The sequence below is a fragment of the Pinus tabuliformis genome, chromosome 8, assembly GCF_031772625.1.
Source record: "Pinus tabuliformis cultivar Carrire ecotype Pingquan chromosome 8, CPIR1, whole genome shotgun sequence".
Lineage (NCBI taxonomy): Eukaryota > Viridiplantae > Streptophyta > Pinopsida > Pinales > Pinaceae > Pinus > Pinus tabuliformis.
In genome coordinates, this window is record NC_142294.1 from 160023904 (window position 1) to 160038551 (window position 14648).

Below are 14648 nucleotides of genomic sequence, written 5' to 3' on the forward strand. Positions count from 1 at the left end.
CACAGCGCTAACAAACCACCACACGGAACAAGCAAGGCACAACGCTAACAAACCACCATACACAACAAGCAAGGCACAATGCTAACCAACCATCACAAGAACCAAGCGAAGGCATAGCGCACCCACAAAGCCGAATCAGACCACGACAAATACAAGAATGAACTCCAAATACCCTCGGCAGGTGTGAAAAGTCCGTGTTTTCAAACCCAAGGCCAGTGCAAAGGGCAGGCCGAAAACATAAATCGCATTGAAACCTCACACCAAAACCCTGCCACTGTTTAATTTGAAAATCGACAAGAGTTAAACGGTGGTTGCTACATGTCCCTCCTTGGGATTGCCATCATTAACCCAAACCCACTTCCCAGCGTTAGCGTATGAGGCAATTTTCACTTGTTCTAAATCATTTGTCTCCACATGTTCTGAAATTTCTTGTCTCGTTGTCATGTTTTAATGCATTTGCCGTCCAACTTGTTCCGACAAAGATATAGGTCTATAAAATGCCAAGATTACTTCGCACTGCTCCCCGCTGTTCAAGTTATCGTTGCTCCCTGCTTAAGCTACAAGTTGCTCCCTGCTCGCTACACTGCGTAGTGGGAGGTCAATACTTGACCGATATATTGTTGTTTTAGCTCTAGAAATGCCAAAAACAGAGATCGTGTTACCTCCTTTTTCACACGAGCGTGACTGTTAGGCATTCACACAGTGTCACTTTCCCACTGAACTCGGCGAGTGATGATCTTAATTGTTGCGTGTGCCTTCCGACTGTGAGGGATCATGGTGTTCCTTTCTCCATTTGGTGTATGGGGTCTGCAATTTAAAGATGCGTCCTTTCATACTTTCCAGCTGACACAAATGCAAAAACACTAATATCTAAACCGGGTTTTAAGATGCAACCTGTAGCAACAATTCACTAGCACAAAGAAGTAAACGATCGCCTGTGCATCTACAAAGTTGACCGATTTTGAAAGCGAAATCCACTGTTCTTTGATTAAAATTAGAAGCAAACTTCTCCAAATGATAGATTTAATTACAACATGCAGGTTGTAATTGAAAATTGTGTGTAAATTGTAGCAAAACCTAGATTATTGAAGCACAAAAAAGGCATATTGTTGATAAGTGGTCACTACCATACATATACAATGCTAAATAAGCATTCGAACAATGCGATATGGAACATCTCTTGTGGATCGCTTGAGGGGGTTTGGCTAACATTCAAGCTGGAGTTTGAAAATAATGAGCTTGAGAGTTCAGCTGACCGAAATCAGAGTTAATCGGAGTGTGTTCTAGTCAAAACTAGGCCCTTTTTGACTAGAATTACCTCCTTTCTATATATAGGAGCCTAAGGGATCATAACATAATCATAGCCGACATAACAATAATAATGTAAGGGCACAATAATAACAATATAGGCACTACATGGGTACATCAATATAATAAGTGGGTTGTACTAATAACAATAATAACAATAAGAGCAAAGTGCCAGAGTGCACTTGAACGAAATCAGAAAAAGTCGATGTGTTTGCGTCAAAACTGACCAGCCTAATGTATATAAGAGCAAAATGCGCACAGAGCACGATGGTAGGGGCTCAGCTGGTGGACCCGCAACACCTCAGCAACGATCCCCAGTCATGTTCACTTGGCCAATCAAATTTGGTGGATCTGTATGCCAAGTCTTCATTCAATTGGGCCATCCAATTCCATCATGTAACGGCGCCGGAAATCCCCAGTGAATGGCTGTCAGGTGGCGAGAGAGGGTATGTCAGTGACTTTTGAATTTTTTAAATAAAATAAAATTCCCCGTTAAATTCAGACCCAGATCACCGTCTAAGGATCCCCCGATTATGCCTGAAATCCTCCCGGATTAATGGCAGACGCCAGTAGACAGGGAAATGGAAGTCCGAATGGTCGAGACGGAACCCGAGAAATCAGGGGAGAGTACCTAATGTCTTCCACATCGATGTGAGCAGCAAAAGGGATATAATCAGAAAGATCTGGCCCTGACATCCCAGATCGGGCAATGGATTGTCCCTTAATTGCAGCCAATGCGCTACACCAACAACTAACCAATAAATGGCCGCCTGAAGCCCGTTGTATTATTTGTACCTGCTAGTTGAATCTGTACATTGTATTATTTGTACCTGCTAGTTGAATCTGTACATTGTATTATTTGTACCTGCTAGTTGAATCTGTATGACCAGCTTCGGTCCCGGGTTCAAAACCTCAGAAAGGTAGCAGAGCATCTGGTGTGTTTTGATCAAAATCTCAATAGCCTTCCATAGGATTATCCGCACACCAAGAGAAAATATGGCACCAGATTTAAGTTAATCCATATCCAACAATAGCGGCAGTTCCAACCGATAGTCTTTTGGATATTCTTCCTGTGTTTTTGATGGCTCCACCCACCAAGAGCAGAACATTTTGTGCTCAACTGTTCTTTTTTGTGTGATGTGGAATCATTTAGACTTCCTGCTTGCCTGCATCTTATGAGCTTTACATGTTTCTATGATTGTCATTGATAGAATAAAGATTGCTACACATATAATTCCGATAGTCGAAATATAGTCGAATATCAAGGGTAGTCAATCTCCATGAGCATACCTTATTGGTGTAGACAACACAGGGTTGGTTAACCATTCAAGCTCCATCACCATCCATTGTTGGAGAAGGAAGGAGTGATATCATTCTCGACAAATTTCCTTCCCTGCTAGATATCATTCAAAACCATCTATATGCCGAAGAGAAAACCAGAGATTGTACCCCAAGATGCTACCCAAGGCGGTCAGTTCCCTCTATACAGAGTACCGAATCTCTGGGCCCATCCAAACAGGAACAGGAGGATGTCACTCTGTGGCCTTTCAAACAGAAACCAACCCCGAGTATGAGCGGACCTCCAACCTTCAAACACCGCCAAAGCTTCAGAATGCCCAAAACAGAGTTACCATATGCAAATCATCGCAGATTGCGATAAAACTTATCCTTCATCGTTACCGTTCACAACTCTGCTTGTGTTGCCATTGCCTCTCCCATCGAAATTCAGCTTGACCTGCAAGAATCCAAACGCGTTGCATTTTCGCCCCAAGAAGAACAATTGATCATACACTTGCATTCCATTCTCGGCAATAGGTTTTTCTCCATTTCCAGACTCTTCCCCTTGCGACGCTCTCCCATCAAGTCTTGGGCCCCCCTCGCTTCGGCGATATTTGTAACGGCTATGCCGTATTCTGCTGGCTTCGGCCGTAAAATTCTATTCTGCTGGGTTCGGCCGTAAAATTCTGCTGGCTTCGGCCATATTGATTGTAATGATCTGTTGGCTTCGGCGTTATTGAATGTAAAAATCTGTGCGCTTATTGAATGTAAAAATCTGTGGGCTTAGGCCATATAAAGATTTCTCCCTGAAAAAATATGTAAATTTCTATGGGCTTCGGCCATATAAAAATTTCTCCCTGAAAAAATATATAAGATTTCCAATCCTTTTTGTAACCAGGTTTATCGCTTTCTCCATCTCTTATAGACCTTTTTGTTTCCTGGTGTGCGCACGCATCGGAACCAAGTTATAAATTTATAACTTCACGAGGGTTCTAACCTTGATTTTTAACATCCGTTCTATAGCTGTGAAACTAAGCGTTCAATTAATTAAAAGCTTTCCTAAAGCATTTCACTGGGGTTCCAAACTTTTTGATTGTGACTTCAATGGTCCCACTACACTTATGGCTTCAGATTGGAGACTTCATGCATAATTATACGTTGGTCTTTTAACTTTGGATTAATAGATCAATTAGTTCAAACAAAGCATCGCAAAAGCCCTAGAAATTGAAAAAAAAAAAAGGAAACCTAACAATTTCAATTGTGAAGATACACTCGGCCACTTCTAAAGACCTAGTTCATTATTAATCCCATTACCTAACTTTTCTTAGCTTTGTTTGGACTAATAAATTTGTTAATCTTTTACTTATAGGTTCAAGTCATTATCATTATGAGATATTTTACTTTTCTAACACCTACCCCTTTGTATCCTATTTAATCAATCCAACAGTTCACATTCACTTTTTTCTACTATTCAAAAGCTAAAGTGAATCCTTAATAATAAGTGGAGCTTCCACTCAACATTGAGAACAATTTCAATTGATCTAGTGAAATGAAATAAAATGAATTTTTAACGTCCACGATACTAGATATAGTCTATAGGATTACTAGCTTCTCTGCTTTTTACCTTTTGTAATTCAATCCTCTTATTATTCAAATTAATGATGAGTTGACCCAACCTTGTAACAGTCCCCTCACTGAAAAGACAATGTCAAGGAACCGATCTTAACGTACTATTGTAACTGTTGCTGATGTCTCTAAAAGCATCACATTCCAAAATGAAATGTTTTTCCGATTCCACTTCCCCAGAAGTGTAAAAAGTACACACCTGTTCTTCCCAAACTTCTTTAGGCCTTTTTCACTGACCTGTTTCGCACTGTAGTTGATGTGAGTTAGTTCCTAATTGAGCAATAAGAATCTTTTCTCTCCATGGAATGCTAGCTCCAATGTACTTTTTTTGTTGGAGATCACAAGTGGGATTGAATTCTTGAACATAGTACTTCTTTCTGCCCAACTCTTTTCCCCATATACGCTTACGAAACTTCTCCACAACAAATCTCTTTAAATCCTTGTTATTTGTGGGACATGCATTGAGGTAAATATTCCATTTTTGCATCATTTTGTTGTTTTGTCTCATCCATGATTTCTTTTTTTCACTCATTCCTTCATTGAAGATAACTTTAGGCTATCTACCTTCACCCATTTGCTCAATTCTTTGTAGATACCTTATGAGACGCACTATAGCAATTGCTTTGATGGAAGTTGCCCCTGTTTCACTCAGCATTATCTCATAAGAAACCAAACTTTTTATTTTAAACTTGCTCATGATCAAGAATTTTTGGATTTTCTCAACTTGCTTCCATTTTGAGATAGGGATGCTAGCCCACAATTCACACTCATATAATATCACTGGACAAACTAGGAGCCCAAAAAGCACTTTAATTTTTTTCCAATCCCACAACTTTGCTTCTCTACATTTGTTTTGAAGAGCATATAATGTTTTCCACCCTCCTAAAATTATCTTCTTATTGCAATGTTCCCAATTAAGCTTCTTGTTGAAATCAATCCCAAGGTACTTGTATTCATTTACTTCTTCAAAAATGTTTCTTTCAAAGAACGTATGCTGGCTCTGCTTCTTTTTATTTGAGAAAAACATTATTTTGGTCTTTGTTGGTATTGACTTGCATCCCCACTGTTTTACAAAAATGCTTAAGGGCATATAGGTGCATTTGCAAACCCTGGGCCAATTTAGAAATCAATACAAGGCCATCAGCATATAAAATAAGTTTTTTCACAAACTCCCCCAACTGAACACCATCCCCACCTTGCAAGTTTAGCCACTCTTCCAATATATCAATATATAAACCAAAAATAGTAGGGGATAAAGGGCAGCGTTGCTTGACTCCGATGTCACTTCTAAAGCTTTTTGAAATGCCTGTTGAAGTTCTAATTTTGACTTTCACCTCTTCATAAAGCCTATGTACAACAACTCTATAATGAAGAGGAATTTCAAGTTATTTCATTCTACTCCACAACTTATCTCTAGGGATCGTGTCAAATGCCTTTTTGAAGTCAACAAAGTAGCAAAATACTTCTTCTTTGCCATCCCAAACCTTTTCAATAATGTATCTCAATGTGATACCATGATCTACTATAGAATGTTTCGGCCTAAAACCCGTTTGCCCTTTTGCCCTCTTTTCTTTGACTTCCGCCCACTTACTGATTCTATTTTCTACCGTGCTGCTGAAGAGCTTCGCAAACCAAGGATTGATCATAATGATTCTATAGTTGGAAGGATTATTAATGCATCCACTTTTAAAAAGGGGTATTGCTAGACTAGTTGTCCAATCTCTTGGGAATCCTTGCCGAATGACATTGTTGAATATTTTCATGATGTGTGATGCAAGAATGTCCATTCCCCACTTTAGATATTCTGCTTGAAGTTCAACCAAGTCCTTTGCCTTTGCTATTTTCAACTTCTTAATTCTTGTCTCTACTTTCTATAAAGTGAAAAGCTTTGTAGTTGTGTTGATCCTGGGAGGAGGCTCATCCTCTGATTCTTTCTCATAAAGTTGTCTTGCATGGCCAAACCATTGATTGGCCGTAATATTATTTTCAATTTTCTTCTTCCTTTGTTGAAGTTCCTGCCAAAAAAGCTTTGGGTTATTCTTGCCTAGATATATAAACTCTTCTCGCCTTGTTTGCATGAACTCATCTCTTTTCCTTTTTAAAATCTGTGTATATAGCTTTACATTCATCTTCTCCTTGTCTTCCTTTTTCAAGGTTTTCCTTGCCATTTTGCATTCCTCATCAAACCAGGGATTTACAGGAAAACAATTTGATTCAGATTTCCTATTTTTTGTTCTTTTACACTTCTCAAATGCAATTTGAATTATATTTTTTAACTCATGACTATTGAGGCTTTGGGAACCACTCTTCCCTTTCTGAATTGATCTCTCCAACATTGTTTTGAAGATGGTGCAATTTTCTTGTGTTAGAAGAATTTTGCCCCTTGATATCGATTGTTGAGAACATTGGGTTTTCCTTCTATGTTGTCTTTCTTCTAACCAAAATAGCTTTATATAAATTGGGTTATGGTTTGATTTTAAGTCCCACATATGCTCTCCAATCTTAACTTCATCTATCCTTTCTATCAAGCTTTGTGAACAAATAATGTAGTCAACAACACTTGCCTCATTGTATGTACTACAAGTGAACTTCCTAGATCTTTTCCATTTATCTAGACCATTGCAGATAATTAAGTTGAAAGCACCACACAACGTGAACAACTCCTCTCCAAAATGATTGCTAATTTTTTCGTCCTTTGAACATCGTAAAATTAGGGATTCTCCTCTTCAATAAGCCAGATAGGATTGTGATCATCTTTGCAACAAAACATACTAGCTTGTTGATTTGTTGTTCTAGCATTGAAATCTGCCACTAAAATAACTTCTCCGAGAATATACAACAATATCTTGCTTTAAAGCTACATATGGGTCTTTGCTCTTTAACCCCTTATTTTTGTATGTTTTTGAGACTTTAGGTGCAAAATAACACTGCAATTTTTATGTGGTTCTCATTCTCTATTATTTTGAACCATAAATATTGTTTATTTGTATCTTCTTTCACAAACTATATGTGATGACCTTCTTTTTCTTTCACTAAAACAAATATTCCTCCATACCCTTTGCCATTTTCTACTACCTCATTCCAAACTGCTAATTTCAAATAACCATCGAACATACGACTTTTTAAGCCATCATGTTATTGTGTTTTTGTGAGACAAATTATGTCTCTACCTTTTGCAATAGGCCCTATCACGAGTCCCCTCCTCCAAGGGTAACCTCTACACTGCCAATAAACTAGACTTAGTAGACCTGGGTAGGATTTGATTGCTACACAGCTTTGCACACAAGACTCAATTGAGTCTTCACCCCTTTTCATCCATGTTGATCCTATTGTTTTCCTCCTTATTATAGAATTAACTGTTTTTACTTTACTGCGAAATTATTGCCCTGCTTTGTCATGAGGCCCAAACATTGCAATAACCACTTTACCATTGTACAACCATGCTCTTTTCCCTTTGTTTATCGATGCTCTAATTTTATCCACTTCTTCTCTTCTCTCCTCTTGTTGTTCACTAGTTAGATCTTCATCTAAGAAGTGTGAGACTTTCAAGAGTTTCTTTTTGCTTAAGAGATAGTGTTTGTCTTGCACACTTACTATGATGACTTTTATGGGTTGAAGCCTCTCTTCACATATTTTTCCCACCCTTCTTGTTTGAAAAATTTTCCCTCCCCAATGTAATTTATCTTTCAAAAAGTCTCTTGTCAAATTGAGAGTGTTGTCCTTCTTTCCATAGTCTCTTATTCATCATATAATAAACTTTGTTTCCCTATCTTTTCTGTGTCTGTGTTCACTTTCCACACTTACATCTTTTTCCTCCATCCTTATGTAACCATTAGTGTACTCAGCTCTGGTTTTGATTTCTTTTGGAATATTTTTCCTCTTGATCTCTTTTGCCTTTTTTTTGGAAATGACTACCTACTGAGATATTTGTGTATCCACCTGAATTGCTTTAGAGATTATCACTTGTTTGTTGCCATTGATTCTTTCATGGTTTGTCATGTTGTCTTCATGTTTTACCATTCTTGTTTTCCTGTCTCTAAAGCCTCTTGTAGCATTGTTACTTGCTCTTTTAGAATCCTATTACCTTCCATTAAAGATCAATTTGCAAGTGTAATCTCTGAAATTTTATGGTCCCTTTCCTGTTCTTTGGCTTCCAAAATTTCCAACCTTGCCCTGGCCTTCATCAATTCTTGGACGTAGAGATCTGACGACCAAATAATAGGTGCAGATGTGGGACTGTAAATGATTGACTATTTTTTAATTTTTGTTGCTTTTTTTTTGGGGGGGACTGTTTTCTTCTTCTTTGTTCCCATTTAAAGCGAGTAAGTTTGCGCTTTAAAATGCCTCGATATTGTTTTGCATTTACCCAAATCCACTTCCTTGTTTTGTTTGCTGAAGCAATTTTGACTTGGCCTAAGTGATTTGTTTCCACAAAATCTGAGATTTCTTTGCTATTGTTTTCATTGTTTTCCATTTTGGGATGTAAATTTAAGTGAAAGTTCGTCGGAATAAGGGGCACTAATACTGAAATTTAACTTCAATGTATAGTATTTTGAAGTTGGGACTTTAATACTTTGCACTTGTGAACTGTATATATTTGTTGAAGACATTTGCACTGAAAGCCCTTGTATATTCTTCTCTATAGGGAAGTGTTGCTTTGTAGGGCAATATTGTATTCTCTGTATTCTATGATAACTTGTGAACTAATGAAGTTTGCTTGTATATATCCATTGAAGTCATTGGCACTGAAAACCTTGGTGTATTCTTCTCTGTAGTCTTTGTAGGGAAGTGTGGACCTTGGAAATGCAAGAGCATAGTTGGAACCTCTACCAAAGGTTTTTATTATGCAGAACAAAAATGCTCTAAACAGTCGCTTGCAACCGCCACAGTGCGAAAGGAGGGGAAGGAGGAAGGAGTGACCAACTGTTGTATATAGATTCAACTGAGATTTAAGCTCTGCTGATAACTTGTGAACTAATGAAGTCTGTCTGTATATATCCGTTGAAAACCCTGGTGTATTCTTCTCTATATTCTCTGAAATATTATACTATTGTATCACAATTTACTATTCTCTGAAAGGGGTGAAAAAAATCGAGATAGAGAAGAATGCCTGTGATGGAGAGAATGCATGTGCAATTGATGGAGAACTCACAGAATGCTTAGCCTCATAATGCTTGCATTTTTACAGTAACACACTCATAAAACGAACCAGTAAGATAGTTTCTGTAGCTTTTGTAGTTTCTGCAAGCTTCACTTCAAGTTTAGATCTAGGCCCATAGTGCTAATAAGCTTCCCCACCATTCTTGCTTCACTTAGCTGAAGCAACAAAGTTTCCGGGGATGTATGAATCAAATTGATAGGATTGATATACCAAAATTTCGTTTGTGCAATCTACATCAGGGATTTTGCATAGAACGACAACCAAAGGGATCTCGTTACAACCAATGAAACTATTGCCGCCACACTTGTGGCTTCAAATTAGAGACTTCATGCATAATTATATGTTGGTCTTTTAACGTTGGATTAAAATTAATTAGTTCAAACAAAGCATCGCAAAAGCCCTAGAAATTGAAAAAAAGGAAACCTAACAATTTCAATTGTGAAGATAAACTCAACCACCTCTGAAAACCTAGTTCAACATTAATCCCATTACCTAACTTTTCTTTGCTATGTTTGGACTAATAAATTTGTTAATCCTTTTACTTCTAGTTTATTCAGTTTTTCGAGTCATCATCATTATGAAATATTTTATAGTTACCTTTCTAACACCTAACCCTTTGGATCTGATTTAATCAATCCAATGGCTCATATTTTTCTACCATTCAAAAGCTAAAGTGAATCCTTAATAATAAATGGAACTTCCACTCAACATTGAGAACAATTTTGAACTTTTGCACAGTTATAATCCACAAATTCTAACTGAACTATGATAACTGTAAAAGTCTATGTAATTGAACAAAGTCACTACACATTCATAAAACATAAGTTCCAACACCAAAAATCTCAACGATCATTCAAAAATTAATCTTACCACAAACTACATGGATATCAATCATCAGACTCTTCACAAAGAAACACATTTTCAAGACATTATGCATAGTAAGCTTCTATGAAATATTATAATAGGTAGAGAAAGCAAACAAAAGAAAGGTCCTAATCATTGCTCGCTCAAATCTCAACAGCCGTGCACATTAACAAAAGAGCACTCAAGGTTAAAGGTTAGGCAATATTTCATTCTCCACATGAGGCTCAAGTTTCTTCAATAGGCAACAGGAGATGCAATTTTTTCCAAAATGAAGCTATATCAACAAAGGTCATAAAAGTAATTTTTGGCAATCACAGTTCGTTTCCCAGACACTGAAATTGGAGTCCAACATTCTTTCATATTGTATGGTGGTATTGCCAAAACAAACTGTATCCTAATACCTTCCACGCCCTTGAATATTACCATGGCCCTGATTATAAAGGTTCCTATTACTTTGAGATGAACCCACAATATTTGCATTAGGCTTCCCTCGATAACTCTCTAAATGATCGAGATGGGACAGCAAGCTGCCTATCCGCATCTGGTCTATTATATGAGATTGTGAGCTCCCGTGCAAGACAGTTTGAGATTGAAATGCCGCAGAATTCCTAGTTAAATTTGGCCGACCAGTGATTGGAGAATCCCCCTGACTGTATCTTGGTGAAAATCCTGGATCATACCCCTGACTGTACCTTCGACCATATCCTTGATCATGCCCCTGACTGTATCTTGGTCCGTATCCTGGATCTTGCCATTGCCCATACCTTACTCCTAGTGGAATATCTGGTGACTGGCCAAACCTTGCTCCTTGCAAAGGGTCTTGCCATTGCCTATGCCTTGCTCCCCATGCTTGTTCTTGGGACTGATGCCTTTCTCTCCATTCTTGATCTCGTGACTGAACTTTGCTGGGTATGGGAGGAACTTCGTATCTAGGTACAGGAGGAACTGAATTTCTGACAATACTTTCTACAACACTCGGAGCTGAACCTTCAACTCCAAATTGCATCTGTGGGAACTTGTGAAAGGATTCTTCACTCTCCTTATCTTTTAAATTGCGCATCCTCTTTTGCCCAACTATATCTTCAAAAGGCATTCTTCTCTTTCCCAAGTTCTGGTGCGTTCTTGTCTTTGGTGACTGGCCTGAAGTAATGTTTGACTCAGAATGCGGTTCAAAGAGAAATGCCTTCAAATCAGAGATCTGTGACAAACTTGTCAAACGTTTCTGGAGAAGAGATAGAGTTTCTCTTATGCACTCGTAAATTATTTCACACTCCCTCATCCCTACTGACCTCGCAGCATTCTGAGAGCGATCGGCGAAATCCTCCACCTGTATGTCTTGAAGTTACCATCAGTCTATAAAGATTGGACTAATGTCAAATATAATTGGGAAAAAACATTTTACATTTCTAGCTTCTTCAACAAACAAATAGCAAATGCATGTTCACTTGCCAAACTCTCCTCTATGATCATTTCAGTTACCATCATTTGATAATCACAATGATGTTTCCTATTCAGGAATGAACTATTGTAGTCTCAATTAGTAATTTTTGCATGAACAAAGAAAACTGTGAAATGCTTGAATGTATTTTTGCATAATTTCCTCATGACAGGACAACAGGCAAACTTAGCGTTCTTGGAAAACTCACAGAAGACTTTTCAAGTTCATAGATTCTTGCATAAACAGAGGGAAAAAAAACCTTTACTTCCCATTGGGTATAAGTAGAGAGAGATGGACATACATTCATACAGTTATTATTGAACATTTTGGAAATCCAAGATCCTTCATAAGTACTTGCACATAGCCCTTCTTTCCAAAGAGACTCGACGGATAATAGCTGCAAGCAACATATAGTAAAAGTTATCCACATACAAATCTTTTGCACATATAAAAACTGCAAAGGTTTTTTGTTATTATCTCATTAAAATCTTTGACAAGCATTCAAAAATATTCCAAATCAAACAGTCAGGTCTATGACAATTTAACAAAAAAGTAGATTCATGGTATTGCTTCATAGATCAGCTTCTCAACATAAAATAGAGAATTTGATTACTAACAAAGCCTTATTAGCATGAACATTTCCCAAAACAAATCAATGGCCTGTTGATTTTTCAAGTGCAATATAGACAAGCACAATTTTCTGATACAGATAATTACTTCCAATTTATTGTATATATTTTAGCACACTTCAGATCAAACAATTATACTTAAAAAACTCAACCATAAATGCAGTAGGACAGTAGAGATCACAGTTAAATAAGCATGCACAAGAGACAAACTTTCACCCTAAGAATACCCAACCTTGGGAAAAACCCAGCAATCATTTCTTAGGAGAAATTGTCCAATTCAACAAATGTACAATCTGAATATCCCAGTCAACCTGACCAATAAATTCATATAGGTCAAACCCGGTCAAAAGAGAGAATTTCAGTCTTCTGCAACAGCCAGTCAAATCTGGTCAGACAGGCTGAATTTCAGCTTCTGCAACTTTTGGTCAATTCTGGTTGACATGCCGAATTTCAGTCCCTGCAACTGCCTCAGGAATTTCAGTCAACTGTCCCAGAATTTTGGTCAACTGCCTCAGTCAAACTGTGGTCAAACAGAGCAGAAGAAGGTTCAGTCAACACTGGTCAAAGCAAGTCAAACTTCTGGTCAACTTTGCTGGTCTTTACTCTCTCTCCTTCGCATGTGTGGACAGAAAAACAAAAGAATAGATGATCTGAATTGATGCCAAATGGAGGAGGTCGATTGGTCAATATATACAGGTCAAATAAGGAGGGTTTTGACCAAGAGTCAAACCCATTTGTATGGTGGGGCCAACCTGACTGTCTGGGGCCGATCTGAACTTTAAAAATAATATTTTAATTTCATTTGACTTTGTTGACTTGAATACCGACCTTAGCTACAAAAATTCAACATGGCCAATACAACGGTTTGAATGGCAATGTAGATTCCAAATATATTTACCATAGAGAATGATTTTGACTTCAGATAAAGTTCCAGCTGTATTAACGCTATGGAACAGTGCATGGCAGACTTAACTGCAAGGGGTAGCTGAATTCTGATAGTGATTCCTTCAAGAAAGAATGTTAAAAATGGGGGATGCAAATGTCAAAAAAGAACAATGCATTGCTCAATAATATACTGAATAAGATAATCATGTCGGAAAAGGATGCCAAGGGATGCAGATGACAAGAAGAGCACATTCATTAACTGTTTCGATTCTAACATTTGGTGGAAGTTACTTCTTGAAGAATAGATTAGAGAGCCGTTTACAAGTTATTACTGTCAAACAAGGAGCTCATTTTTAACAGTATTTCATCATACTCTATCCTGTGATCTCGATTTTCAACAGCCCTTGTAGGTACCTTTGTACCTCTTCACCCATCCACCTCTAGATTCCTTATCCCCCTGCCTGACCCTGGAACCTGAGAGAACTTACCATTCATCTACCCTCCTAGGGCAATGCCAGGTGCATAGAAATAATAGACATGTTTGGGATGCTGGTAGAAGGCTGACATCAGGGAGATATTAATTCCAGACATAATTTTCTTCTAGTATATGTTTCCTCCTTGAGCAGATAAGCTAAATATCAACACAATATCCATACATCAGAATATTGAGAAGGCCACAGAATGATTTTGCGATTACTAAAATAAAGTTGCAAAAGGCATGGTTGAGCCCATTCCCATCCTCAACTAAAGAGAATACATCTAACGAGGAAATGTTCGTCTTCATTTATAACTCTATTATTTTGTCACCATATAAGTAACTGGAGTCTGGACATGTCCAAATTGGGGTCTTGTCCCATATTTTGAGTGTTGGACACCAATATGTGAGGACATGTGTCCAACACTTTCCCTTAACGTGTCTCAAAAATTGGACACGTGTACTCCATGTGAGCGGCATTAAATCATGCTTTTGCCTTAATTTTTTTGTCATTTCACTCAACAAGTTGGAGCTGTGAGGCAATTTGGAGTGCAGCTAAGGAATATTGTGCAGTGTTAGAACTTAGGGGATTCAAAGTGCTAAGCGAGTGGATTTGTCAACCTATCTTTAAGTTTTTCTTCCTACAACAGTCCAATGTCTTTCTCATTACGCACAGATTATGGCTCAATCATCAAGGGCAGCTGGTACGTCAAAAGGGAGGAGTTATGGTGTTTTTGGAGAAAGGTAGATCAAGCTTCTTCAGAAAATGTCAAGGATACAGTTTTGGATGATGGTTGGTGAGAGAGGGTAGATCTTACCATTAAAATCATAAACCTTCATCTACAGTTCTAGTATATAGTATCCACCCTATTTTGTATTTGCAATTGACTTTCTCACCTACAGTAGCAGTGACTTAGTATCTATGTAATACATTTTGATTTTGAAGACTTAATGAGAAAACTGTAGTTTATGTTTCTAATTTCT

At 37.8% G+C, this 14648-nt stretch overlaps 1 protein-coding gene and 1 long non-coding RNA gene across 2 annotated transcripts in view; both read right to left on the reverse strand.

The window, feature by feature from the left end:
• Window positions 1–1200: 1200 nt before the first annotated feature.
• LOC149234630 (uncharacterized) lies at window positions 1201–3586 on the reverse strand. The gene is made up of 2 exons (XR_016246095.1): window positions 2139–3586; window positions 1201–2103 (listed from the first exon to the last, which is right to left on the reverse strand). It is a non-coding gene; the product is annotated as an uncharacterized LOC149234630 (long non-coding RNA).
• A 6832-nt stretch (window positions 3587–10418) lies between these two features.
• LOC149234631 (protein HESO1-like) overlaps window positions 10419–14648 on the reverse strand; it is a 217384-nt gene continuing 213154 nt past the window's right edge. Inside the window, exons 9-10 of the mRNA XM_089371892.1 lie at window positions 11977–12072; window positions 10419–11564 (exon numbers count right to left, since the gene is read on the reverse strand). Coding sequence (XP_089228018.1) covers window positions 10632–11564; window positions 11977–12072 — 1029 coding nt within the window. The 3' untranslated portion in view covers window positions 10419–10631. The remainder of the gene's footprint in view (window positions 11565–11976; window positions 12073–14648) is intronic.